We start from the raw sequence: 27,310 nt of genomic DNA, 5'->3' as shown, positions 1-27,310 counted from the left end.
TGAGCAGGGCAGTGTGACCCTGCCGGGGGTCCAGCACTCAGCCCACCCTTTATTCAGTGCGGAAAAGACTCAGGTTTATTAAAAACACTCCTACAGGGGATCAGTATTTTTTCAGCGCCCCCAAATTCAGGCTTGAAGTGAAGCTGAGCCAGTGTGGAGACGCAGCCCCAAGGCTGCCCAATGGCAGGGGGCTGCAGGGTGCTGAGCAGGGAGAGGAACATCCCCACAGGTGGAGGGTCCCCTGTGCCCCCTGTCCTCATCAGCACTGGCAGCGCTCCTGGGGCTCTCCCCATGCCGGGGGCGGGTGGCAGCGCTGGCTGGTGATGAGCCTGATGCCACCGCAGCCGCGGTGAGGGGCAAGGGGCCCCTGGCCCAGCGCCTGCTGGATGCTCCCCGCCAGCATCTGGAAGGCCAGCTCCACGTTGCAGTTGGTGCGGGCTGAGGTCTCCACGAAGGCCATGCCCAGGGTGGTGGCGAGGTGCCCGGCTTCCTCCGCCGACACAGCTCGCTCAGCCACCAGGTCACACTTGTGTCCCACCAGGAGGAAGGCGGGGGGCCGCTCCCCGGCGGCTTCGTGGTACCACTCCAGGACGTGCTCAAAGGATGCTCGGTTGGTGAGATCGAACACCAGCAGCACCCCTGCTGCACTCCGGTAGAAGGACCTGGTGATGGATCTGGCCACACGGGGGGGGGGGGGGGTTGGGGGGCGGCCTGGGACCCCCCCAGTCCCCTCACCTACTTCCCTGGGACAGGGAATTTTGGGTCCCAGCTGGGACCTCGGGAGCAGGAAGGGGAGACCTGCCTGGACCATTTACACCCCCTTTCAGGTTCAGCACACCCCCCCCCACCAAGGCCTGGGGGACTCCGGGGGAGACCTGTGGCGTTTTGCAGAGGCTCTGGGGTCCCTCCACCCCCCCACACAGCCCAGGTTGCTGTGGGGATGGGGCAGCACACACGGGTGGGTGCCAATAGGGCTGAGCACTGGACAGAAACAGGCTCCCTCCCCCCCCCCCCCCCCGCCCGACGAACCCTGGAGCTCCCAGAACGGCTCCCAGGGATGGGGACAGTTGGGACCCCTCCCCCCAGCCACAGCACCCAGCTCTTCAGCCCTTCACGCCCCATTTGAGCTTCTTTCAGGCTTCCAGGAGCTCCTGGCTCCAGCCTGATTCAATCAGGAAAAAACCACCCGGCCCCCACCCACCCGCACCCCAGGACCCGCACCCAGCCCTGCCCCCTTGGCCCCCCCAGAACCAGCTCCAGCTTTGCTGGAAGCTCGACACAAGGTTTCACCAGCCCCTAAAACATCAGCGCCCCAGCAAGCTATTGCTGCCCGTCCCCACACGCCCGGCTGGGGTCTTCACACCCACCCCAGGGTGGGGGGACAAGCCAGCTGGGTGCTGGGGTCCTGGGGGGTCCTGTGTCCCTGTCCCCGCCTCACCTGAACCTCTCCTGGCCGGCCGTGTCCCAGAGCTGCAGCTTGGCCTTGCCGGTGGGCAGCAGCGGGACGGTGCGGCTGTAAAACTCCACACCGACGGTGGGGCAGGGGGCTGTGGGGCAGGGGGCTGCTGGCCCCCCACCCGGGCCCTCCGCGAAGCAGCGCAGCAGCGATGACTTCCCCACGGCCGCGTCCCCCAGCACGATGATGCGGAACTGGTAATGTCCCTCGGGGCTGGGGTCCTGGGGGGGACCCGCCACCGTCCCCATGACTCACCAGCCCCAGGCTGGCCGGATCCTGCCCAGCTGGGCTCTGCTGTGTTGGCGGGTGCGGGGACAGGTCTCCGCCCTCGTCCCCACCCCGCAGCTCCTTCCCTGGGGACAGGGACAGCTCTGGCCTCCCAGTCACTCGAGCAAACAAACTGTCCTGTGGAGGCAGGAGAAGCCACTGGGCTCAATCGTCCTCTCGTCCCCGGGACATTGTGCTTGTGTTGTCACACGCCAGCTCTGTCCCACTGCCTGGTTTTGGTGACAAAGATGGGGACAGCCAGGCTGCGGCTAGATAAGCACGCTGCCACAGAGGGGCTGGTTCCCCCAGGGAAGACAAAATGCTGGGAGCTGGAAGGGATGAGCTCACCGAGGAAGGGGCTCTCGGGTCCCCACGGGGAGGGAAGAGGGGCCGGAGGCACGGACTCCGCGCCCGCCGGACCAAGGAGCCCTCCCCAGCCAGCCGGGGCCACCGGCAGCGGCGCGGGGACTTTGCATCACCCAGCCCTTCCCCTCCCGATGGCTCTGCAGGGTGGGCACAACAGGTTCCCCCCGTTTGTTCCCCCTCGAGTCACCAGGGCTCCTGCGAAGGATGCTGGCAGGCACGACGCTGCCTTCGCACCCCTGGACCCACCGCCCAGCACCGCGGGGACAGGGAAGCCCCAGCGGCAGCTGCTGCGCTGGCCCCAGGGCCTGGTGGAAGCGAGTTGGGCTCCCAGTCAATGCAGCGCCGTGTGAACCCGGGGTTATGGGCACGGACCTGCACAGGAAAAGACAAGAGACAGGTTTTGAGAAAAAAAAAAAAATCACATTGGAGACGCCCAACAGCTGCCTGGAGATCCAGCCACCAGTGCAGCCATGGGAGAAGCACTGATAAACTCGCCTGGAAGGACAGGGAACCCCGGGTAGAAGACATCGCTCAGATTTTGTGAGCGAAGTGTCACCCCAGGACACCTGCGAGGATCCCCCAGCACCCCCCCATGCCAACACCCCCCCCCCCCCCCAACACCAGCACAGGAGACACAGCAAGAATTTCAAGTGATCATGTTTATTTACCCTCAAAATGTTTTATACCGACATCCCCCCCCCCCAAAAAAAAAACCCCTCTTTCCCTGAGAACGCTCCACAGAAGGGGCTGTTCTTCCACGCAATGTTCAAACAGGAGCTTGAGCAGCACCTGGAGCCAGACAAGCTCCTGCTCCCTGTGACGCGGGTGAGCAGAGCACAGGAGCAGCTGCTCCCACCCGGGGGAGCTCACACCTCGGGAAGGAGCCAGGATCCAGCTACGAAGAGCTCCTGATTCGGGAGGAAAGGGCTGGAAATGCACAAAGTCTTGCACTGTGGCACCAAAATCCTCGGGGACTGGCTCACATCAGCTCCACGTTCTCTTTAGACCTGAAGAAGAGATAAAAAAAAAAATAAATCCAGCCTGAATGAAGAGCACTTTGACTCTGCATTACTCCAGCTTTCACGCATGTTAAGGGAATTCCCTCCCACCGCCTCTTCCCGTGCCATGCTGAGATTTTGGCTAGTTCAGGCCTGGCCTCAGCCCCATATCCGCAGGATTCATCCAACAGTCTCCAAAGAAAGGAGTCATCACGGACCAGGCTGCACTCACTTCAAGAGGGCTGGTGTGGTGCACCTGATCTCACCACCACTCTGCCCTGCAAATACGCTGCCTGATTAAAAAAATTTGCTAATGAAGTCAATCGTTCCCACCTGCAAAGCCCTGCACAGGCTAGATGATAGGACCGGCCACTTCCAGCACAGGCACAGTAAGCCCAAACTGTCCTTTGTCCTCCAGGACTGGAGACCCCAACTCAAAAGACTGAATGCTTGGCAATTATCCACAAAGGGTGCTCATGGGCTCTGTGTCACGGCCTCCCCCACGACTCGGGCCCTAAGGAGAGCAAACCAAATCCTTCCACGGGCAACTGGGACTCTTAAGTTCTTGGCTTTTTTCCAGCAAGGGAATAATTCCTGAAAAAAAGAGCCACAGGTAAGTGTCTGCACGCCAGGAATCGGTGTGTCAGATTCAGCTAAAGTAAACCCCAGCCTGCAAATCTTCATGGCACCTCTGCTCTCTGTGCCCAACATTTACCTGTTCTCTTGCTGGGAGGGGAGGTTCCACTCGCACCCCAGCCCTCCCCAAAGAACAAGGCCAGCATAGACTGTCTTCCAACCGGCCCCTCTCAGAGCAGGGCTGTACCAGCAAAGAGGCTGAGACCAGTCTGAATGTTAGTTTTCCTCCTTTTTTGACCACAAGATCGGTATTCAGATCTGATGGGAAAGGGATCTGGAGGGCCAGGCTACAGAGCTCTGCCAAAAATGCTACATTCTTACCTCGGGTCTATCCGGCAGGCAGGGCATCAGCTGAGCAAGCTCTGAAACACCAAGCAACCCTGGAAGACATTGCAAGACCCCCCCCAACATCAGCAGCAGGCTGCAGACCCAGAAGTACCCATCACTGACACACCCGCCCTAAAATTCCTGAAAATGTATAGGAAGGGCGAGTGACAGCAGCAGGCAAAAGAGGCCCAGCAGTCAAAGACCTTCCCGTTGCTCTTGCATGTTGTTGGAGACCTGTAGCTACTGCAGGGAGCCACAGCTCTTGGATCAACACGCGGTCACCGCCGAGCTCACCTGGCAATGCCTGTTACAGCTGCGGGCAGCAGACGGAGCGAGCAGCCAACTGTCTGCTGGCTTTGGATCAGCCTGGATTCCCAGTTCTGCCACTAGCCAGGCCCAGCGACAGTGGAGAGACCCCATAACCCACCCACACATGATCTCGACAGCAAGAATTAAGGGGAGTTGGCAGTTTTTAATGACTGCAGCGGTACCTGTAACAGGCCCTGCCAGAGGGTGAGCCTTGGCTGCGGGGCCCAACGCCCAGCACCAGCCAGCAGAGGGCCCAGGGCGCCTGGGCCGGGCTCCGTGCTGGCAGTGCCTGCTAGCCAAGGGCCAAGAGCTGCTGCTCGGGCTCCGGCCGAGGGAGGCTGTGCAGCCAACCCAGCTCCCAGCGTGCGGGAGACACCAGAGCCCGGCTCACACATCTCACCTTCCCCGTGCTCCCAAGCCGAGGCCGCCATCAGCCGTCCCCCGCACCGGGCTCACCGCCGTGCCAAGGTGCTGCGGGGCGAACACAGCCTTGAGCTTTGGGTGACAAAAAAAGCATCTCACACCAACCCAACCGCCACGACACCCGCCCCCTCCCACCTCCGCAAGCACCGGCTCGGACCCCAGCAGCAGCTACTGGCGCAGCTGCCCTCCCCCGGCCCCAGCCCCCCGTCCAAGGCCGTGTAGTTTCCTGCAATGTTGCCGGACAGTTACGGAGAATCAAACTGAGCGGCGACCGTCAAGGAAAAACTCCTCGCTCTCGGCTCCTTTTTGACTGCATCTGCCACAGCGCCGAGACAGACGCAGCTTCGACAGGGCCGGCCAGGCCCGCGCCCCGCCCCCCCGCCCAGCAGCCGCCCTCCGAGGCTCACCCGCGGCGGGCCCGGCCCGGCGGAGGGAGCAAGGCACTTCCCGGCACATCGGAGCGCCGCCCGCCGGGGCGGCCCGCGAGCGGGCGACGCAGGATGCCGATGCGGGGGGGGGAGCAGTGCGACGAGAAAGCCCCGGGGAGGGCGGATGGCGGCGGATGGGTCCCACACTCCCCGTCCCTGAAGCCCCGCGGCCGCCATCGCAGTGAGAGGCGGCCGGAACCCCGCGGCGGCGCTTTATAGGGCGGCAGCGCGGGCGCCGATTGGCTGCTGGGGCCGGGCCCTCCCGCAGAGCCTTCTGGGAGCTGTGGTTCGCGCCACCTGCCGCCCCCGCGCCCCCCGCGCCGCGCCCAATGCGCCATGCCATCCCGCCCTGTGCCATCACAGCTCGTGCCATGACATGCCATCCCACCCCATGCCATCCCATCCTGTGCCATCCCATCCCGTGCCATCCTGTGCCATCCCATCCTGTCCCATCCCGTGCCATCCCATCCCATCCCATCCCGTGCCATCCCATCCCATCCCGTGTCATCCCATCCCATCCCATCCCATCCCGTGCCATCCCATCCCATCCCATCCCATCCCATCCCATCCCATCCCATCCCATCCCATCCCATCCCATCCCATCCCATGCCATCCCATCCCATCCCATCCCATCCCATCCCATCCCATCCCATCCCATCCCATCCCATCCCCCTCCCCAAAGGATAATCGCTCCCCCCTCATCCGACAGCAGCAGGGAGGGTGGGGAAATCCCACCCCCAAGCCACAAGACCATGATTTGCTCTGGAGCTGGGCTGCGCACCGCCCCCCCCCCCAAAAAAAAAAAAAAAAAAAAAGAATCTCTGGTCTGTGCAGCACAAAGAATTTCCCTCTCCTCCTCCCCGCCAGGTGTGTGTCAGGGGTTGCTCTTACAACAGGTGAAGGCAGCAGCCACCTTTTTCCCACTCCTTCCTCTGTTTTGGAAGGCGGGGGGGGGGGGGGGGGGGAACGGAACACCCCACCCTCGGGGAATGGAAGGAAAGTTTCTTGGAAACAAAAGTCTTACCTGCCAAAACAGCACCTCTGCCTGGCTCCTGGCTTGTGATCCATAATCGGCGGAAAGGATTTGAAAGGAGAGCACCTGCCGGCTGGGTGGAAGGGGCTGCTGACATGCCTGCAGGCAACTGATGCTGAAGCCACAGCCACCCTGAGAAACCAGGCTGAAAAGCCCAAGACTGCGTCCTACCCCTGAGCCCTGAAGAAAGAGCAAAAAGGACGAGGGAGAACAATAGTTAGTTTTAATCTCTTCTGAGCAAAATGCACAGATGAAAAAATTTACAGAGCTCGGCAATCAGCCTTTCAAGCTGGTCACCCCACCACAAACATGCCGGATTACCAATAAAATGAGTCCAGCACCCATTTAAAGCAGAGCTCTGGAAATGAGCCCCAAACCCTGCATGGCCAAGCTCTTCTGAAGACAGCTCTCCGCAAGCCGGTGGGGACAGGTTACAAGCAGCTGGTTCCGTCCTCCACCTCCTGCTTGGATCTCGCAGCTGCTCTGCCAAGTCACGAGGCATTCCCTGGGCAGCCCAGATTCTCCTTGGCACAGCAACTTGTGCAAAGTGAACCTAGAAATCTCCCTATCAAATCTTAGGGCAGGCCAGAAACTGGGAGCTCTCTGCAGCAAAAAACCCCCCACCCAAACAAACCCTCCCCCAAAATTCAAACCTTGGTAAAAATCAAGCGTTTGGGAAGAGAATCTTCCAAATGCTAAACTGGAAGAATAGCCAAAATGCTCCACTGAAAAGCAACGGATGGTCAGCAGACCTCAGCCCACCAGAAGATGAACGGAGATCCAGGGAAGAGCAGAGAAAATCCCACTGTACGTCTGTGGTCAGCGAAGCCCTGATCAAACCTGCCGCTATGGCTGGGAGCTTCCCATCAGCCCCTTCCGCAGCGCAGGATGCTGAGCAAACGCTGGAAGAGGCTGCAATTCCGACCACCAGAGAGGTGGGAGCAGACAACCCACAGGGATGTGCTCTGTGGAAAACTCAGAGGAAAAGCAAGTATGAATTAGTGATCCAGGTGGGTTGCTGTGCCTGCGGTTGGTTCCTCAGGATCCTGTGCATGGGATCCACATACAGCTCAATCTGTATTGCCTCAACCACCTTATCTACCATTCCTTTGGCCCTGGAAATTTTACAGCAGAAGCAGCATGATATCATCTGAGAAAAATGGAGCGTGTGCCAAGCAGCACCCCAAAACCTTCTCACAAAACTGACTGCACTCGGTAAAACCATTTTCTTTTTCCAAAAGTAGCAGTATACTGCATTTAAAATTCATACCCTATCCTGCCACTGAGTTAATTTCATGTCTAAGCAAATCCCAAGTTAAATCCAGAAACTGGTGTATCCGGTATGCTTTACAAGATACACTGGGAGATAGCGAGGTTGGAAGGTAAAAATTCCTCTCAGATCTTGTTTAGCAGAAGCTGGGGATTAGCAAACCAGTAATAAGAAACTGAGTACACAACAGAGGCAAACATCTCCGTTCCTTAAAAGGGATTCAGAGAAATACCTAAGGGTGTTTGGTACTCCTTGGTGTGCGGGATGTGAACCTGCCTCCTGAAACTGGTCCAAGTAATAGGAATTTTCCCTAGTCAGACACACAGAGAAAACATCATCGCCGGCCCCCGTCAGATTCCTCCACCCACACATGGGGCTGCGCTGGTACTGACCCACATTTGCTAAATAAATGGTTTCAGGCTCCTCATCCCATTGGAAGCCAGTCAGAATCTCTCACAGGCCACCCCCAATGCTTACTGTCAAGCTTTTAATTAAACAGATGTTAATGGCAACAGGCCACCCCCCAGCTTTGCAGCTTATGCTTTGGAAATCACCACTTCATGCCCAACAGGAGTAACGCCCACGTCTTTCCAGCTTTGCAGTTGGCTAAACATTTTTCAGTCTGTGTAACTCAAATGGTAATCCCGGAGTCCCTGCAACTTAGAGTAATCTAAGTTGGATCATCGCATCTTCATCAAGCAACGTAGTAAGAATGTTTGAGTCATTTTTGTAATTACTAGTAAACGTTGCGTGCTGAAAGGCGGAATACTTCATAACCTCAGTTGCAGATTTTCAAGAATTACATAATCCCAGTGAGCGGTGATATCATCTGCCTTGGATTTCTTGCTTTTAGCACATAAAGATAAAAGCAGAATTTACCTTACTACATGGAGTCCTTGTCTTTCATCTTGTGTTACACTAAGTGGTAATTAATCAGGGCTTTTCCTGTAGCCATCCATGACAAACAAAATCCCACACTCTGTTTAACTTGGATTCCAAAACACAAACCCTACAAGATCCAGGTGACCGGCTGTTTTGTAGCTCCATACGAAAGTCTCTCTGTGCTTCAGATGCTGCAATAAAGGCCGGGAGCTGAAAATGAACATTAAGATGAAGAAATAAGTGATACACAGAAAAAAGTGCGGAGAGATTAACAGCTCAACAGAACACTGGCTGGGATTCTCACAAACAACCCCAAAAGGCTGGCTCACACATCACGGGAACATGGCCCAAAGCGTCATGTCAACCTCTCTCCTAAAAGGAAACGCGTGAGCTATTTTAAGCTCCGCAGCACCAGTAAACAGGCTTCAGCAAGCAGTCTTTGCTGGCCTCTGCGCTCCCAAATTGTTCTCACATAAGGGCCCATGGGTCTGTGTACACACCACTCTCCTAGAAACTAGGGGGTTACGATGGATCGGGCTGATCATTATCAATTTTCTTTCCACCACAAAAACAAAACCAGAGAGCAAAATGCTTTTGCCACACGGCTGCTGTCAGTGTGGGGTGCTGCTCTGTGATACCTGCTCCACTGTCCTTTAGAGACAAGACTTGGATACGGCTGATCCATGCGGCAGGAAATATTACACAGGACAGTGATGCTGGCCAGCCTTAGCATAGCAGCGTAAATTATAGCGAAAAAGTTAATGTGGCTTCAGGTCACCTCTCGTAGTAAATTAGCACTATAAAAAAATTTGGGGGGATAGGGAAGGCAGGTCCAACAGGGAAGAACGAAGGGCACACAGGGCACCACTGTTGCAGTACAGTAACAGAATGATCTAGAAAGTGTTTAACAGCAGAACATACCCCCTTCCCCTTCCCCTATTCTTTATGTCACCTCTGAAACACCAGTCTATTGAACAGGCACTTTTCAAGGAGAGGGGCATCATCTGAGCTGGCTGGCTACATCAGTAGAAAAAAAGAACTCTGCTCTCTTCCACTTCTCTGCTGCCTCTGAAACATGACCAGCACACACAGGGAACACTCACTGCCTTAAATTCAGAGTAACTGAAGGTTAGGGAACTGTTAGCAGCCCACAGCCCAGTCAGATGCGCAGCAGGAGGAAAAAATTCACAGCAAATGAGAATGCAGGGGTCCAGTAGTCCTCTAGTTGCACTTGTTCAGAAACATGCTAACTCCAGTATATGTCACCATTCCCCACACATTCGCAGTGCGTTTACCATTGCAGTTGAAAAAAAGACCACAGACTGACAAGTATATCATAATTATGGACACAAACAAAGGTGTAGTAGAAGTAGGTTTTATGAAAGTATTTAAATTTTGTGGCAAATCTCTGCATCAACATGGGCAGGGAGGCAACTAAATGCTTTGCAGTAGCAATTTCAGTTACCAAACTATTTCTTGGATAGACATTTATTACAGGTAGTTTATCTGTTTCTATTTCTCAAAGAGTTTAAGGCACAAAAGCCTGAAAAGGGCTTATAACATGTACATAAGTGCTATTATTTTCGCTTTCACCTCTAATGCAACATAATATTAGCTTAAATATATTGCTTGTCCATCCAGCTTATACAACATCCAGTAGAAAACTGCTTTCCACGTTAGCAACAATTTGTTGCACAATATATCAATTAGATTGCTCTGACCCGTTTTTGCTGCAAGATCTTCAGTTTCACCGTATTCACTCTGACAGGACAGTGGAAGACACTATGAAATATCAACATCTTAATGAGACCATCAAGGTGTGTCCGCAACGAAAAAAGGCATGATACACAAAATAACATTTAAACAAGGTTGCTGGTAAAAGTATTTCAAACTGCTTGACTGATGGGGAATTATTTCCTCGTACACAGGTGGAAAAGCAAGCCAAATGTGCGAGAGATCAGGTAGAAGGCATCAGTCTGTAGCAGTTTTGTAATGCTCCTTTCTGTCTTTACTGTCCAAAATGCTGTTCAGGTAGATTGCTTAAGAACACCGAGCTATAAAATTGCTAGCTCAAGATCACAGCTCAGGTTAAACAGAACTTAAGCTTTCATCTACACGGTTCTTCCCTGTACTCAAGTTACAGCAACCTTAAGCAGTCACTAGAAAGCTTTTGAGACATTTTTGTGTATTCAACAATGACTTTTTAAAAAAACCACATTCATGAGAGTTGGATCAAATGACTGAAGACAGTTAAATGGGCAGCAAAACAGAAAGATGGGCAGGAACCAAAATGCAAAGGGTAATTTTACTTAAAAGACCAACTGTTTTATTGTACGTTGGAGTAGAGTCTTTCCCCTGTGCCATCTCGTTGAAAGTTTATAAATTACAATTCCCAATAAGTATTAAGAGTTCATTTCAAGACAAAAGGAATAAACTGCTGCAGTTCTAACTTTCACCATGAATAAAAGTTACCATGATGCTCCTACGATACTCATTCTGTACAGGGAAGGCCACAGTCCTCCTGTACTTCGAGTAACAGACCAGGGTGCAGAAAGGGCCACCCCTCACTACTGCAGGATCCAGGTGCAGCGTAACAGTCCGGAGCGCACTGGCGGGCTTGTCACACAGACACAGCACCTCAGCAACGAGGCTATAACACGGCTGGAATCTCTGACGAGACAGTGTCCAAAGGCTGCCAATGACAGTCCATCAAGGCATCATAGAGCTCTTCACTCTGTTCCATAAACTGTTTATTTGCTTCATGGACGTCTAACTGAGGCGTTGGATCTAAAGGAGGAAAGACAGAGAAACAGGTCACATACCAAATGTTTTGGGAAAAAACCCACACCCTGTAAACATGTTAGTTCTATTAAAACAAATGGGGGAGGTCACAAAACATTCCCAGCACTTGCCCAATCATGAACCTGACTAGATCAGCCCTGCTAAATCTTTCTGCAATGGGATAAGAAATAACTACATCCAAATACGTCCCTCTTTCCAGTGGTGATTGCCCCCATAGTAGAGTCAACAGAGAGAACGCATACCTGCACCTCGCAGCCCAGTGTAGCCACTTAAACTGCCAAAGAAGGTGGGTTGGCACTAAGGCACCGGACTGCAAAGTGGAGGAGCGGAGGCGCAGGCACACGTTCCGTTCTGCTCCCTCCACTACAGGGTCAGAGTGGATGGCTGAGGACGGTAGCGTCTTACGCTGCTGCAACAAGAGTCACCAGAGCTCGTCTGCCAAAGCCTCGAACATCTCAAAGCATTTCACAGTTAGTAACCAAAGAAGTGCCAGCAACACCCAGTGAATTACGTATGAACATGTCCCCTACTTTACAGTTGAAAGAAATGTTTGTAAAGCAGTTTGGAGCTGGATAGCAACCCAGCGGGTACAATTCTGCTGCTACCAACGCACGCTTAACATTTCACAATAATTGACTCATCGTATTCCCCAAACCACTTGTAGGATGTAAAGCTCAACTAACACCACCCACAATTTAATAGCGCAGGTTATCAGAGTAGCACGATCACATAGGTTAGTTAGTAAGCAGCTATTGGAGTGCAAAGCAATTAGCTGACTGAATGGAAAAACTACAAAACACATCAGGAATAAAATGCTTGTAAACATGTCCGGTTTTAGCTTTATCATGCTGTAACACATCATAGGAGAACAGAATTAAGAAAAAGGAATGACACACTGGCAATAAGTTATTTCAGTTTCCTATAAATTCCAACATATTAATTTAATCAATGAGAAAAAGACACCCCAGAGATACTCTAAGTATAGTACGGGTCTGGTAGTTTCAGATGAAGAAAAGCTCTCCTGTAATGCTTTTAAAAGCCATTAAGGGTTTTCTCACTGACATCATTACTGATACCTACAGATCCTGTAAAGAATCCAGCTGCTTTCTGCTGTTACCATTTTAATTTTAAAATTTTTGATGATGTGAGTTTTTTTTTTTTAAAGAGAAGGACAAGATACACTGCATAGTGCATATTCCACTCCAGACAGAAATTTGGAACTGCTAGGACAAAATTAATTTTTCTTGCAGTAATAAATGAAAACTGCTTGTATGTATATCTAAAACCTCAATATGGTTTAGCAGTTCATTTCAAGCAATGGCTGCTAAAGCAAATATTGTATCAGTGTGCTAACATATTATTTATTTTTTTAAACTAAAAGCACAGTGAAATATCCTGGGCTCCAAATTCCAAGATTTTACAGAAAAACAGAATATCCACATTGGTTTTGTGGTACACCAAAAAAGTACTAAAAAAAAGGATAAAAGTTTTGTACACTATAGAAGATTAAAATCTCAATGCTAGTGAAGTCAATTAGTTTCAGTCCTCACAAGGTTCAGACTAGGGACACCAACTGCACAATAAGGATGCAATTGTGCTAGGTGATGTGATAGTGACCCACAAATTTTCTCAGACCTCAGATTTACTCAAAGATAAAGGTATACTATACATGGAAATTAAGGGTCAATTTGAGAAAGAATATCTCTAATCAGCGCAGAACAGACAGACAACTTAGATTAGAATTCAAGAAACGTACCTTCCAATGCATCCTCACCAACTTCTTCATATGTCTGCAAGGGAAAACAAAACCCTTAGGTGAGCAGATATTTATCTTTCCTTTTACGAACATCACTTGTTGATTACTGCTGTCATATACTGACTTTTGTATCTGACTGATTACAACAGAATTCTTCACACACAAGCCCTGTGTTCCACTCCCAACAGACTCCATGGGGGAGATCCCACACTAAACTTCTAACAGAGGCAGCATTTCTTGAAATTCCTGTGGTGAAGCTGGGTGGCTGTCCTGATGTCTTCTATTCTCCAAAACAAGGCTTATGAAGGATCCCAGCAGGCAGTCTTTCCACTGCCTGTCCAACTGCCCTTATCAGGAGAACCCTTCTGCTATGACAACTATCTTAAGAGACCCCTTGTGTCCTCCAGACCTTTTCACCCCTCCAGTCCCGGCAATATCCCCACATAAGGCAACAGTATGTGCCAGGGTCCGCTAAACAGTTTTGCTTCCTCATCAAGTAGCTGTATTAAGACCCCAGAGCTTGAAGATAAAATGTGCCCATCACTGTTCTGTAAGCTATATCGTGTTTCTGTGCTAACAGATCACTGAAGAGTGAGTACATCGTGCTGTCCTACCTGCATTGTGCTCTGCGTGTATCCATACTGGGGGTAGCTGTAGCTGTAACTGCCTGTGTTCTGGTCATAGCCCCACTGGGCATAGTAGTTGTGATATTGTTGGTAATATTGGTTATAATTATAGTTGTACATCTGATTGTACTCCATTGGTTTCACACGATTACTTAAAAAAATAAAGCAGGAATAAGTTGCAAATAATGCAGAACAATTATGAAAAAAAGCACTGAAATAGCTTAAGATACAACATGGTAGATAGACAAGGCTTAGTCTAACATGCAAATTTCAGTCTTTAAAATGTATTTGCTATTTACTGCAGCAGTATTTATCATTTGCATACATTTGCAGAAAGAAAGAAGTGGTTTAAATTTAATGCCCTTTCCTGTATTCATACTCATCTTCATTAACAAACACTGCTTTCATTTTCTAGGAGTTAATTTAGTATCACTTTCTGGCTTTGGGAAGAGAAGAGTTCAGGACTATGAGCCTCAGTTTAGAACAATCCTGAACCATGATCCAGATTCTTGGGTCCTTTTTTCCTTCTGGATGAAGGTAAGTACTCTTTAGCCTCCTGAGACAAGGTACTGAGTCTTGCTTTACATGAAGAGTTAAAGACTTAGAGTCTTGCAAAATAACTGGTGTTTTCTTTAGTAAGAATGAACAAAAACCTCTCCCTTCTGCCACTATCACAGAGAAGCCTAAGCAATGACTCATTGTTCTCATTTTCATTGAATTGGGTGGTCTTCAATGCACATAGTTGGAAAAGCTCAAGAAGTAAAAAGGACTACAAGTAATTAAAAAACCATAAACTTAAATAGCCTGTGAGCTGACTAAAATTCCCAAGTGGCAGCATTCCCAAGGAACTAGGAGTCCCACCTGATTATCAAGATCTGAAATAATGAGATGACAAATATTGTTTGAAAATGAAAATGTCACACATAAAGCTATGTCTAATGATGAAATCAGTGAGAAGTAGGAAGAGGGAAACAATCTTCTCACCACAATACACCCCTTTTTCTGCTTTTCTCTTCCTTATCCCCCCAAGACTTCTGAGGTCACTGAAAATCTAAATATTATTCAAATAGGGAGCAATTACTATTATTCGTATTACCCTAGTGCTACGAGCCCCAAGTCAGACCAGGATCTCATTGTATCAGGTTCTGAACAAACACAGAAAAAAAAGTTAATCCCTGCCCCAAAAGACTTATATTTAGTAGACATTATAATAGAATTAGCAAGGTAATTGAGCTTTGCTATCCAGAAATCAATAAGCAGATTTAGACTATTTCAATTTAATGCAAAGGAATATATACTTTAAAAATAATCATATTTAAATACAGTGTGTGTACATGTGTGTGTATTTAATAATGTATATACAGTTAAAAACAATGTAAAATTCTTAGTCTTGATCTAATATTGTAATTTTTTTGAATTTCTGTACATTCTGATACTCTAGCTACTTTAGTATATTTGTGGGTATTCACTTTGTGATGGAAACATCCAAGAAATGTACCCAAACCACTAAAAGACATTTAAAAGTACATGGGATTTACATCACAGTGCTGTTACATAAATGTTCGGCTGCTCTTATACTCACGCTTTTGGTATAGCCACACTCAAGCGTACAGGTTTAGAGCCCAACCCCACAGCTCCTTGACACTCTGTCAGCGCTCTTTTCTGTTCCAGTTCATCCGTGAATTTCACGAACCCGTAACCTCTGCAGAGACACAGAATAACTCATATCAAACATAACCAAAAGAGCCACGCCACTTTTCAAAAAAACATTTACAGTTAAGTCAGAATTGTTTTTGAAAAACACAGCAGATGAAACACTTTTGCTAGGGCTGTCCCTGCTTTTAGTAGGGATTAAATGATTCTGCCTTCCCGTTGCTTTTGCAAAATGCTTGAAACTGTATGTCTAAGCTTTGGTAGTACTTTCAAGGGCTTTATGAAATTAAAGTAATTCTTTGTGCCGGTGGATTCTGAAGAACTGGAAGTGAACTAACACAAGACACGTCAAAATGCATGAACAAACAGTAGTAAAGCTTCAAATCTATACCGGGAGGATACAGATAATCTAAACAGTTGCAAGTCAGCACAGGATTGACAAGACATAGGCATGTTTATATTTAAAACTGCCCCACTGTGAAGGAAAAAAAGCCATTGCTTTTCTGTAGGATTGATTGAGATACACTTTCCAATCAAGTCCCTTTTTCAACAGGAGAATATTCAAAGAGGCTTTCTGTTACTCCTAACAATGGCACGGCCCCATCAGCATTCCCAAAAGTGGACCTGAAAAGGAGCTCTTAACATCAAGTTGCTAAAGCTTGCTCTGACAGCACACAGCCAGCAACCCCTCGACTGCAGCAATCCTGCACTGTGGTGCTAGCAGTACTGTACGGCAGCCAGACCAAAAACATTAATTCCCCTCCAAACCCAAAGGTCCTTGGCGTGGGATTCTGATGCTGTAGTGAGTCAGAAGCAATGCAACAGCATCCAAGAGGGCAGTGCCAGGATCCCAAGATGGGATGGGCCACCTCACACAGCAGAAAGATCAAAGACTTAGGTGTGGGAGGGAAAGAGGAATCCATCTAGGCGAAGGAAGGAGTTTGGGAGGGAAAGGGCTTGTCTACCTGGGGAAAAGAACGAGCTGTAAGCAAGGGTGTAAATTTACAGCATATTATCTGTTCTGTGGGAACTCTTAAACACCATGTAACACAGTATTTTGAAAGCGGCATCACCTAGTACTCACAGTGGGTCCACACTGGAAGTTATTGCAGAGCAGTCTGTGCCCCATAAAATGCTGTATCTTGCATAGCAAACTATACACACAAGTCCAAATACCTATTTTTATACATGTATGCATGTATGTACATGTACTCCTCACACACAAACCAACTGGACAATTAAGCAAGAGCCAGACTCTGCATGGGTACACATTCTATTTAACTTGCCCTCTGCAAAAGGACTGTGGCAAATTAAACCGGTGCAAGTCAACTTTTAAGTTAGTTTAAGTCAGTTTTAGGTGTTCACACACAAAAGCGTGTAAGTTTCTAAGCTGCTAAAGACTCCTGCAGCCTTTCAGATGGGACCAGAAGTGTGCAAATGAAACCAGGAAGACTGGCAGCTCCAAAACAGAAACGGAGTGATAAAGAGTTGGATGGTGTGGACAGGAATAGATGCTGGGTGCACAAGGGAGACAGTGATTCCTCCAAATTTTCCACTTAAATTTTTTCCACACCAACGGCTAAACCAGATTTTATTACAGAATAAAACCCACCAAGAAATCATTTCTTTGTGGCCAGGACCTCCCTGGCAGACATTCTGTCCTGTCCTTGCAGTCAAGAGACGCCCCCCAGCCTGCACCCTCAGCAGAAAGCAAAGAAGCAGGCACAGCACTACAGCATCAGGCTCCAAGTTCCTGTCTTGCCTAGACAAGAGGTGCTGGGAGGCGGCCTTCTTGATCTAGCAGCTCTGGCTGGAAGGGCCAGGGCTTCACTAGGCACGTCCACAGGCCCTGAGTTCCTCTCTCACATCACACCAACACCTGCAGTTGCCTCAGCCTTGAGTAACAGCACAAGTCACAACAAAGCCCATGGCAGCAACACACTGGCACTGCTAGGGGAGACAGCTGTGCTCTTCCCAGCAATAGGACTTTGAAGTCCCTGCTCCTTCCCCACTTCCAAAGCTACCACAGATTCTCTTTCCCTGAGGTCTGCACTTACAAGCAGTTCCCAAAGCCCAACTAATGGCCCAACAGGCATCACTCGACACCTGTTTTACAGGCAGAGATGGAAGCAGGTGCAGCAAAACAAGAACTGCTGAGTTTACACCTCTGAGGAGGAGATGGCATCAGGAGCCCACCCTGGCAGTGTGAGTCTCAGGTGAGGTGGCAGTAACAGCACGAGCACTTAAGTCAGAGAGTGAGCAGCTCTACAAGAGGTTCAGGTTGCACACGAAGAACTTCATTACTAGGGGCGTAGTGCAGCTTCAGGACAGGCTGCCCAGACAGGCTGTACTATCTCCATCCTGTGAGGTTTTCCAGGCTACACAATTCATGGCTGACCTGATCTAGCATTGGCAACAGTCCTGCTCAGAGTTGGAAGTTGGACCAGAGACCTCCAGAAGTTCCTTCAGACCAACTTGTCTAAGACTGAGAAACCTTATGTGAGAAAGAAGGGAGAGCTATAGCCATGTTCTAAGTCTTGTCAAAACATTCTTATAGGTATTACACCAGAATATTGTGTTTCATTGAAGTCGTGTTCTGTTCTGAAAACCAGAATGCTCACCAACTGGTCCCTCTTCTAGGAAAATAGTTTCATTTTCTGCTATTTAGAAAATGTTTTAATAACGTTAAGAAATCTGACTTTTTGACATCTGTTTTTGGCAAGACGTTTCCAGTAAAGATAAACAAGGTGGCTACTAAGTACCTGACAATGAATCATAGCGTTGTTTGCCCTACCCTATTCAAAACAAAAACCTTTAAAGGTTTCACAGGAATACACACTCAATAACCTAAAGACTGAAAGAGTGCAATTCCATTTGAAAGTCCAGAAGACAGTGTTTCAAGATTACTTGGGCATTTTTCAGCATTTTCAGAAATGCAATAATGTACTGCCAACACACGAAGGGCATCAAACTGACAGAGGAGTGACAATACACTGTGGAGACTATCAAAGCCTACTGTAGACTGAATGTCCAAGGCATTGTATTTTAAGATTACTAAAATCTAAGCTGATGGAACTATTAATTTTTCCCCTTGCCGCATTGTATCTTTCTTGTTGCTGCATGTAAAGTGAAAGAAAAGAACAAATAAAGAAGATTACTTACTTGGATACCCCTGCCTGGTCCAAAACAACTTTTCCACCTCTACACGATGGATAGACTTTAACAAAAAATTCATATAACATGCCATCATCCACATCAGGAGTCAGGTCTCCCACAAAAAGTGAATATTCTGGACTAAAGAAATCAAAATAAAATATCTTAAGCACAATCATACAAAAAAAAGGCATACTGAGTGACAGCTAACATTTGACTTCAGAGAAAAGTGACATTAAAAGACCATTTAATGGACACTTTAACATGTTGCCAGTTAAGTTGCTTAATTTTTATTGACACAGCTTTTTCAAGTTAATTCAACCAGCACAACCAATCTACTCAATACTGCTTTTTATTAAATATAGATAATTTAATTGCTTAGTTCTCACAGGGTATCTCTGGATTTCTAACATGGCAAGAAAACATTGATGTCTCATTTATAGATTTTCTATTTCCCATATATTGATCTTAAATTATAATAAAGAAATTAGATAACTTTGATGCTACAAAATTTAAATACCTGAAAAGAGACTCCTGACAAATCTGCTGTGCTACACCAAAGGCAAAGCATACAACTGACAGGCAGTTTATGTTATCCTGCTTCTGCTAAAGACTGGCAGTGATGTGCTTGTGGGTTTACAGATTTTGAATACTCTTTGAAAGGCAACTGATAAAGAGACATTAAGCAGGCAAATCTAATATTAAATATTGAGCATTTACCTGTTATCGGGCTGTTTTCCATATGTTGCATAATTCAATTTAAATCGCTTTGCCTGAAACAAGGCAAAAATGAATCCATACATTCAAATATTCTCATATGAATCCAAACAATTAGGAAAAAATACAATAAGCTGATTTTACACAACTTTCTTAATGTTGACAGATGTTCAATGCTGTCAGGCCAGCCAGCTAAGATATCAAGGACAACATTTTACTTGATGTCAGTACAGTTGTAATAATGAAAATCAGCAAAGAACCTGCACCAAGTGGTTTTGCCTATCTTTACTTCAACAGTTTACAAAGCTAGCTAGAGACAAGTGAACCTTATATAGCATCCAATTTTTTTGTCTTTAAGGAAAACAAAACAGAGATACTAACAACAAATATTAAAGGAATTCTAATTTTAAGGTCTTAAAAGGAAATGACCACACAGACCATTGGACATTTGTGATTTACACAAATACTGGCAGACCAGAATCTGCCGCACGGGAAAATAGAATCAATCCCTGAGTCTGGAAGTATGGCTAAACACTTTGCTTTGGATGATTTGCTCATTTACTAAGATCCAAAATTAAGGTGTTTTTGAAAGAACTACCTGTCATTGGACACTGGAGGCCTCCCTAAACTTTGCACCTGATTTTATTTTTTAAACAAGTTTCCCAGGAAAGCAAGCCTACTGTGAGTCCACGATCTAGAGATCAGGACATTTGTTTAGTATAGTGGAGAGCCTACTGTGCTCCTGTACCTATGATGTATTTTCTTCCCTCAAAGATAGCGTAAATAATTATTGGAAAATAAAGCAAACACTTAACTCTAGGCTATAAACATGCTCCTTGCATGCTTGCATTCACTGGTGCACAGTGGTACACAACTCTCTGCGAACCATTTACAAGCTAACACAAAATTTAGATTCCACTCTGAAGCACTTTCAACTTTTTTTGGATCTCAATCTTCACTGCAATATTTTAGATTTAAAATCAATGAGACACCTGAAAGTACTTCCACTCAAATGGGAACTGGGGACACTTAATTCTGTAAAACAGAGACAGCAACAGCACCATGGCTCTCTGTTATTCCTTTGGCTGATTTGGTATACAAAAATAAATCAAAGAGCGAGCCACACTCAGTTTTCTGTAAACAAGAGATAAAGTATCTAAATGCAAGAGATGAGCTGGACAGTTGCCTGCTGACTGCACTGATTTAGGCTGCCTACACTGGATCTCTGTCTGACATCTGCAATTCTCTCTATGAGTTCATGTAAATTATCCCTCCATACAACACTGCATTTTGAATTAAACCATGGATAAAGACAGGTATTCCCGAAACTAAACTTAAATTATTATATTAGTCCTTGCAAGAGCTCCTCTATTTGTTTCTCTAGTGACTGTAGAAGGCACCTAGGAAGATGAGCTTCCCTTAATCACAGGCTCCAATTTACATGTTAAACAGGACAGGTGAAACAGACACCTCTAGGCCTCTCATCTACCCCCTTCAATGGGGAACACCATCCTCTCAGGAAGGCTGACCAAATAGCTCAACCTGAAATTCCCCATTTCCTCCTCAGGGTATTAACTACACTGAAACAGGCATCAGTTTACCTTACTATATCACACCGTAACTGAGGTGATTCTAGAGCTGCTTTATGAACCAGTCATCCCAGCTACTGCAGCCAACTTCTGCGGGTACAACGGACAGCTGTGTCAGCCATCCCATTTTAATCCACTACACATTCGAGTCAACATCCTAAAATTAGCCTCTATGACTATTCCTCCTCTTCTTCCTAACCACCTAGCTTTTATGTATCTGAGACATTTGTTATGTATGGCAATTATACAATGGTCTAGCTCCTTCTGCACTGTAAATACGTTTAAATAACTTTTGTTTGCTAAAGGCCAGGAATAATGCAAGGCTTAGAAGTCATGTTTGTCTTGCAAATCAAAGTTACTCAAAACTCAGTGTGAATTTGCAAGTTCAGCTTGTACATATGTAACAACATACACACTGTAACAAATTAATATGGAACTACAAACGGAGAGAGACAGGAAGACTGCGGTAGGTACACTCAATCTATGTTTTGCTTGTTCTTCTCTGGTTTCCTATTAATCCAAATTTGGTAATAGTAGAAATGCTTAGAAATAAAAAACCACACCAAAACATTTTTATGCCTTGATTTTATCCAGACATTCACATGGAAATTAGTGGGTTTTTTCAACAATTAGCTGAGCAAGAACATTAATAGTTTTATGTTCATTACTTTGAAGAAAAGAAGAATCCCAGTTTGCTAACCATTGAATTTGTCTGTAATCATTCAAAATACAGGTTTAATACTATCTATTCCTTCCCAGTTTAGGTTCTCAACTGGCTGATTTCATTTACTTACCGGTGTAGCACCAGGAAGCGGTTTTCCATTGATTTTGTGTAAACATTTCTCTGCAGTAGCTAGATCTGCAAATTCTACAAAGCAATAGCCTGCTGGAATTCTGAACACAGAACACAGGAGAGGAGACAGAAAGATTTCAGATTTAAAACACATTTGAGGAGGAATATTCTATTTTTAGATGACTGGTAGGAAATTTGCTATAGTTGCAATACTTTGAACAATTTCTTTTTCAAAGTATAAACATTAGCTACCAAAAAGAAGATAGCAAAGTAATCCTGGATCTCAAGTGAAGTGATAGCCCCTACTTACCATTAAGTCATGTCAACATAAGCACATGGAAAATAGTTTTGCTCACAGTTAAGTTTACTTCCTACTTTCGTTGACTATAAATTTCCCCACCCAAGTTTAAACAATTGAAATCTCAAATTACAACATATACAAGAATATGAAATGACTTTATTCTGTATAGTCGCTCATTTTATTCCAAATGAACTCAAAAGGTTCTCATATTGCTCTTCCTAAGTCAGACTTCCCACCTCTGCCATCATCACATAGCTGCACTAGTGCAATGAACAACACGGACTAGTCACTGAAGCCTTTAGCCCAGGAGGTGTAATTCCCAGAGGGACTATATAGCATACATATGCCACTCCGAATAAGTGCTGAAGCACTGCAGGATGAGGGCCAAACCTTGGTTTGTTGATGGGGAGGTTGAAGAGCCAGCAAATTCTGCTCTCCATTGCTAGCATCAATATACCCATATTGTTGCCAGCAATGGTGAAAAGCTCAAAGGGAAAAAACACTCCAGTATGGACAGGATCACAGCGATGCCATGCAGAGGGCAAACGGCTCAATCCAAATGCACTGGTAGAACAAACTGAGAACAAGCATAAACAGTTACCCTGTCAACCTGTTTCGAATGATTTTTACGCTCAGTACAAGCTCTCCCATGGTGGCAAAGGCTCTTGAAACAAAGTTTTCATCCATATATGGCTCCAGCTATAAAAGCAAAAAAAAAAAAAAGTTAGACCAGGGCATCTACAAAAAGGAGAATATATGTGTCAATGTCACCCTAAGCAGTTAAAACATTATTGAGAAGTATTTTACCCTTACACTTCAAAAAGAAGACTCATTTAAGAGGGTCGATGCCACTCAAAACCAGCAGGCATGCATGAACCAGGCTCAACAGTCTGCAAAGTGGAACCCAAGAGACAGCATGAATTTCAGAGAACAGGGAGCTTTCACAGAAGGACAAAAGCCACTCAGAAACATACAGCAACAAACTGAGCGTTCACTACATGGAGCAGGGGATAAGGAGATGGCAGGCTCCTTCTCTATTTGCAAATGGAGGCTGGGCCAGCGCTATCGGCATGGCATAGCCCAGGGTGCTATGACTAATGGGCAGTATGTGGCAGGTAACGCAGCCCCCACCGAGCTGGGGTAGGGGATTGCAGAGCTGTGCCTACCTCGCATAACCACGCAGGTATGCTGGGCAGCACTGGGAGGGGAGACTTCTAATCACATCCCGCCATAGCTCTGCGTTTTGTACTGCAGGTGGGTGCACTGACCGTGTCTATGTCACAGGTGAGAGGGTGGCACTGTACATGTCAGAGTGTGTGTGAAGTGCAGGGCAGTGGTACTGTGAGAGTGAACACGCTGGAGAGCAGGTGTCTGTATGGTGTAAGGGACTGGAAAGTATGAAATAGCACTGCAATTCGGATCAAATATATGATGAAGGGACCGAGGGAAAAGGATGCCTCTCTGCGTAACAGAAAGTGGAGGGAACTGATTGTAATTAAGGTTTTGTGCAATACACATACTGATGGGGAGCACCGCATACGACAGGTAACATGGGGCCAGGGTGTGGGGGAAACATATATAGCTCCATATACGTAAGTATATATACCTGTGTAAGACAGATGACCTCATGGTAACTGACAGCCCCCAGGCATGTTCGTGTGTCTGTCAGGTACCAGGTGGCTCCATCACTTGTGTGCATGACAGAACGTGCAGTATCTGATAGTGGGTGACCATATTGCACTTGCATGTGTGAGTGTAAAGCAGAAATGACTCCGTTACATGTGCCAAAAGCAGGAGGCAGCACTACGCCGTACAGACATGCCATGCAGAGGGTGATCCTGTGGGGTGTGTGTACAGGAAAGCCAGACCCATAAAGGCAAAAGGTGACTGTTTGGGTCTGTATGTGTGTGTCTCAATGAGCCGCAACCTGCATGTGAGAGAGGTGACTGAAAAAAGATGGTCTTGTGATGGAGAGGTGGTAGATAACCCTTTGTGTGGGTAAAACTCACAGGAAGTCTGCTTGTGGCAGGCAGTGGAAGACTCCCTAATGTGTCAGTGTTCATGCACAGTACAATGGCAAACCTGGTGTGCATGAGTGTGTGTGTGAGGGAAGCACCCAGCAGGATCCTCAGCGATATGCTGGGTTGTGTGTACACACGCAAATGTGAGAGACTGTGGAAGACTACAGGGCGAGCAGTACTCTACAATATGCAGGTGTGAGTCTGTAAGAACGGGTCTGGAGAAAGATGCATGTGCAAGTAACATGCAAAGTGAAAACTGTGATACACAGAGGTAACTGTATGTGCATATCTGTACGTATACGCAGGTGTACACAAGCATGGGGCAGGCAGCAAAGACACTACAATACAGCGTGCATGAATGTGTGTGTGTATAACAGCAAGCGGTGAGGGACACAGGCGCATGAGTATGAGGGTGTCTGCAGTGTGTGTGAAGGGAAGACAACAAGGGACAAGTGGGGTGCGTACTGCCATGCGAGTGTGCCTACAGCATGCATGTGAGCAAGCAGCGAGAGACAACCTAGGGTGAAGAAGCATCTGTGAGTGTGCTGCCAGGTGCACATGTAGGCAGGAATGAGGGAAATACTAGAGTGCGTCAGTGCTTATGAGTATGTGTCCATGCAGGAGAGTGCAAATCTGTGTCAGCATGTCAGCGTACCCACAGGTGTGCATGTGTGTGGGGCAGGCAGTGAGGGATACTCTTGGACAGGTGCACATAAGCATGCGAGTGCCTACAAGCGTGAGCACAAGCGTGTGAGCCTAGCAGCACAAGCATGAGTGCAAGCATGTGAGTGTGTAAGTGCCTTAAAGTGTGTGACCATAAGCATGTAAGTACCTACAAGCAGCATGCTACAATCAGCATATAAACGCGAGAAGCATGCAAGCGTACAGGCTTGTGAGTACATGAAGGAGTGTGTAAGTGCCTAATAGAGCCTGAGTGCAAAAGCCTGAGAACATGTCAGTGCCCACGAGCGTGGCTGCCCACCAGAGCGAGCGCAGGTGGCATGGGGCACTGGTGGGAGTGCCATGGTCTGTGGCCATGGCTGTGGGCAGGCCACCAGAGTCACTCTGGTGTGTGTGTCTGTGCCTGTGAGTGTGCAACTGCTCACAAATGTGTCCGCCAGGCTGGGGTTAGTGTCTCTGTGTGCTTGTGTGTCAGCCTGAGTGAGTGTGTGCGTCAGCCTGCGTGAGCCTGCCAGCGTGCACAGGAGAGCGTGTATGCGAGTGTCAGTTAGTTCGGGAGTTAATGTGTGTGTCAGGGTCTGTGAGGCTGTGTCAGTGCACGGGGGTGTTGGTGCGTGGGTGTCAGTCAGTGTGAGGGTGTCAGTCAGCCAGTTAGTTGGTCGGTGCGAGGGTGTCAGTGTGAGGGTGTCAGGCAGGCAGGCAGTCGGTTGGTGAGAGGGTGTCAGTCAGTGAGGGTGTCAGTCGGGTCGGTGTGAGGGTGTCAGTCAACATGAGGGTCTCTGAGTGAGGGTGTCAGTCAGGGTGAGGGTATCAGGCAGTCAGCTGGTGTGAGGGTGTCAGTCGGTGGGTGTGAGGGTGTCAGTCAGGGTGAGAGAGTCAGTCAGTCAGTGGGTGTCAGGGTGAGGGTGTCAGTAGGTGTGAGGGTGTCAGTCAGTGTGAGGGTGTCAGTCAGTCAGTTGGTAGGTGTGAGGGTGTCAGTCAGTGTGAGGGTGTCAGTCAGTCGGACAGGGTGAGGGTGTCAGTCAGGGTGAGGGTGTCAGTCGGACGGTGCGAGGGTGCCTGGGTGAGGGTGTCAGTCGGTGCGAGGGTGACAGTCGGTCAGGACGGTCAGTGCGCCCCTGCCCGCGGTGGCCCCGGGCCCGGCCGCTGCCCTCCCGCCTCCCGCCTGCCAGGCCGCCCCGCTGCCCGCCTCACAAAGCCCCGCGCGGGTCCCGGCCGGACACTCACGTCCCCCATCCACAGGCTGGCGGCCATGCTGCTCCCGCAGGCCCCGGGGCGGGTTCAGCGGGGCCGCGACTTTCGCCTCCCGGCTCGGCCCCGCCGCTGCCGCCGCCGGCGCCGCCTCACGCCGAGCCCGCGGCCCGCTCCGTCGCCGCGCTGCCCCGCCGCCTCCTCCGCGGCGCCCGGCGGGCGGAGAGAGCGGCGCCCCCGCCGCCACGGGCGCCCCGGCCCGCGGCAGCGCCCCCTGCCGGCAGGAGGAGCGGCAGCGGCCCGGCGCCGGGGTGGGGGGTGCGCAAGATGGAGGCGGGCGTGAGGAGGGGAGGGAGGGCTGGGGTGTGGGGCGGCGGAAGGGGGCTTTGGGGCGTGGGGAGGTGCTTGGCGGGGCCGTGAGGAGGCCTGAGGTGAGGGGAAGAGCTGGGTGAAGGGGGCGGGCTGGGGGGTCCTGGGGCAGGGAGGAGGAGGAAGGGGCCGAGGGGCTATGGCGGGGTGGGCCTGTGGCTGGGTGAGGCCGGCCGCGCCGGGAGGGCAGGTCAGGACCGGGGGAGGCCTCGGCGGTGGCTGGGGGGCCGGAGAGCGGCCCTGGGGCCGGGGGCTGGGGTGGTGGGGCAGGGCCGCCATGTCGCCCCACGGGCTCCATCGGGCCCGGCGCTGGGGTCCCCATTAGCGCCTCTGCTCCTGGAGCCGCAGCGTGCCCCGAGGGTCTCGGCTCTTCCAGAAAACGGACAGCGAGTTTCCAGCCCCTCTAATGGGGCAAGAAAATGGGGCTCTTGCGTTCTCCAAAGTTCCATGTGCGAGAAGACAAATACAACAAACCCCACGTTCCCTAATTAAAAGATTCTTGGGTTTTCTGAGGCGGGGGTTGAATTTGTTTTAGCACTCCAAGCTGACAACCCAGGCCCCCACACGTCATGGGATTGCCTTAAAAAAATCATGAGGCTTTTAAATGAAGAAAAGAACTAATTACTTCACGTAGTAGCACAGAGGGCTGTGCCTTGCTCTGCGTAAGTGCTGTGGAAACTGGTGTATCACAGATGATTTGGTGTAGTAAAGGGATAACGTTCCTGCTGGTGTAGCGTTTTACAAACACTTTGGTCATCTCCTCAAGGCGGGAGGTGCTGGAATGAGCCGTGTGGAAGTTTTTCAGCTTTCTGCTCTAAGCGCAGGCCTCGGAGCAGTGCCGTCGCTGCTGGCACTGGGTTTGCAGCGTCAGACACTTGTTGGCCAATACCAGCATGGGTCAAAAGCTTGCTGTGGTTTACTGGGGTGAGGAGGTTTGTGGAAGGCTGTAACCCCTGCTCCCCTCCACCCAACAGGGCAGAAGCCGTGCTCCGAATCGTAGCCGAACTGGGGCTCCCCCTGCTCTGGGGTTAGCAAGCAGGAGATTCAGTCTTTGGGGTTGTCAGCCCAGCATGCAGGGTTGGATTTGGTACGGTGTAATCCCCCCTCGTCTCCTGTTTACTCCCCTAGGCCTTTGACAGCAAGGGTGGCGGTTCCCGGAGCACCTGAGAGCACTAGTTGTGATGGAGCAGGGACAAGTGGACCTGGAGTGCTGCGGGCTGCATGCTTGTGAGCAGGTTGGTATTTTGGCGTCTCCCAACACTG

The 27,310-nt window shown here is 49.0% G+C and overlaps 3 protein-coding genes across 11 annotated transcripts in view; 1 reads left to right on the top strand and 2 right to left on the bottom strand.

Annotated features, from left to right (window-relative positions):
• Positions 1-256: 256 nt before the first annotated feature.
• On the bottom strand, positions 257-2,625 carry LOC308060411 (ras-related protein Rab-42-like). Its single transcript, XM_080379125.1, has 2 exons — positions 1,439-2,625; positions 257-674 (listed from the first exon to the last, which is right to left on the bottom strand). The coding sequence occupies exons 1-2, from the start codon at positions 1,702-1,704 to the stop codon at positions 260-262; spliced, it is 681 nt and encodes a 226-aa protein (XP_080235251.1). The 5' UTR covers positions 1,705-2,625; the 3' UTR covers positions 257-259.
• Positions 2,626-9,756: 7,131 nt separating this feature from the next.
• Positions 9,757-25,950, bottom strand: TRNAU1AP (tRNA selenocysteine 1 associated protein 1). 2 transcript variants are annotated; one of them, XR_013926712.1, is made up of 10 exons: positions 25,715-25,950; positions 22,387-22,484; positions 21,486-21,585; positions 19,106-19,158; positions 18,395-18,526; positions 15,162-15,281; positions 13,568-13,730; positions 12,954-12,987; positions 11,440-11,606; positions 11,046-11,182 (listed from the first exon to the last, which is right to left on the bottom strand). XR_013926712.1 is itself a non-coding variant. In XM_080379124.1 (9 exons), the coding sequence occupies exons 1-9, from the start codon at positions 25,739-25,741 to the stop codon at positions 11,046-11,048; spliced, it is 864 nt and encodes a 287-aa protein (XP_080235250.1). In that variant the 5' UTR covers positions 25,742-25,947; the 3' UTR covers positions 9,757-11,045. The 2 variants fall into 2 exon arrangements, 1 of the variants encoding a protein (XP_080235250.1); XM_080379124.1 differs by lacking the exon at positions 11,440-11,606 and having other exon boundaries at positions 9,757-11,182; positions 25,715-25,947.
• Positions 25,951-26,377: 427 nt separating this feature from the next.
• The window catches only part of LOC308060408 (CCN family member 2-like), a 43,593-nt gene continuing 42,660 nt past the window's right edge, over positions 26,378-27,310 (top strand). For 5 of the 8 annotated variants that reach the window (XM_080379117.1, XM_080379115.1, XM_080379116.1 and 2 more), the window contains exon 1: positions 26,386-27,282. The gene's annotated coding sequence lies outside the window, so the exon portion shown is untranslated. Of the gene's footprint in view, positions 27,283-27,310 lie in introns of all 8 variants that reach the window. The other 3 variants (XM_080379122.1, XM_080379121.1, XM_080379120.1) reach the window with 3 other exon arrangements.

This window comes from Falco punctatus (genome assembly GCF_963210335.1).
Source record: "Falco punctatus genome assembly, chromosome: 3".
NCBI classification, from domain to species: Eukaryota; Metazoa; Chordata; class Aves; order Falconiformes; family Falconidae; genus Falco; species Falco punctatus.
The sequence above is the reverse complement of the archived record's forward strand: the minus strand, read 5'-3'. Positions and strand labels throughout refer to the sequence as shown.

Excerpts from the sequence above, each read along its gene's own strand:
- TRNAU1AP (XM_080379124.1), bottom strand. The coding sequence starts at position 25,741 with ATGGCCGCCAGCCTGTGGATGGGGGAC. Across the intron at positions 21,586-22,386 it reads ATTCGAAACAGGTTGACAGG|AATTCCAGCAGGCTATTGCT; the intron begins GTAACTGTTTAT and ends TTCTGTGTTCAG. Across the intron at positions 18,527-19,105 it reads GGAAAACAGCCCGATAACAG|TCCAGAATATTCACTTTTTG; the intron begins GTAAATGCTCAA and ends TGATTTCTTTAG.
- LOC308060411 (XM_080379125.1), bottom strand. The coding sequence starts at position 1,704 with ATGGGGACGGTGGCGGGTCCCCCCCAGGACCCCAGCCCCGAGGGACAT. Across the intron at positions 675-1,438 it reads GCCGGCCAGGAGAGGTTCAG|ATCCATCACCAGGTCCTTCT; the intron begins GTGAGGCGGGGA and ends CCGTGTGGCCAG.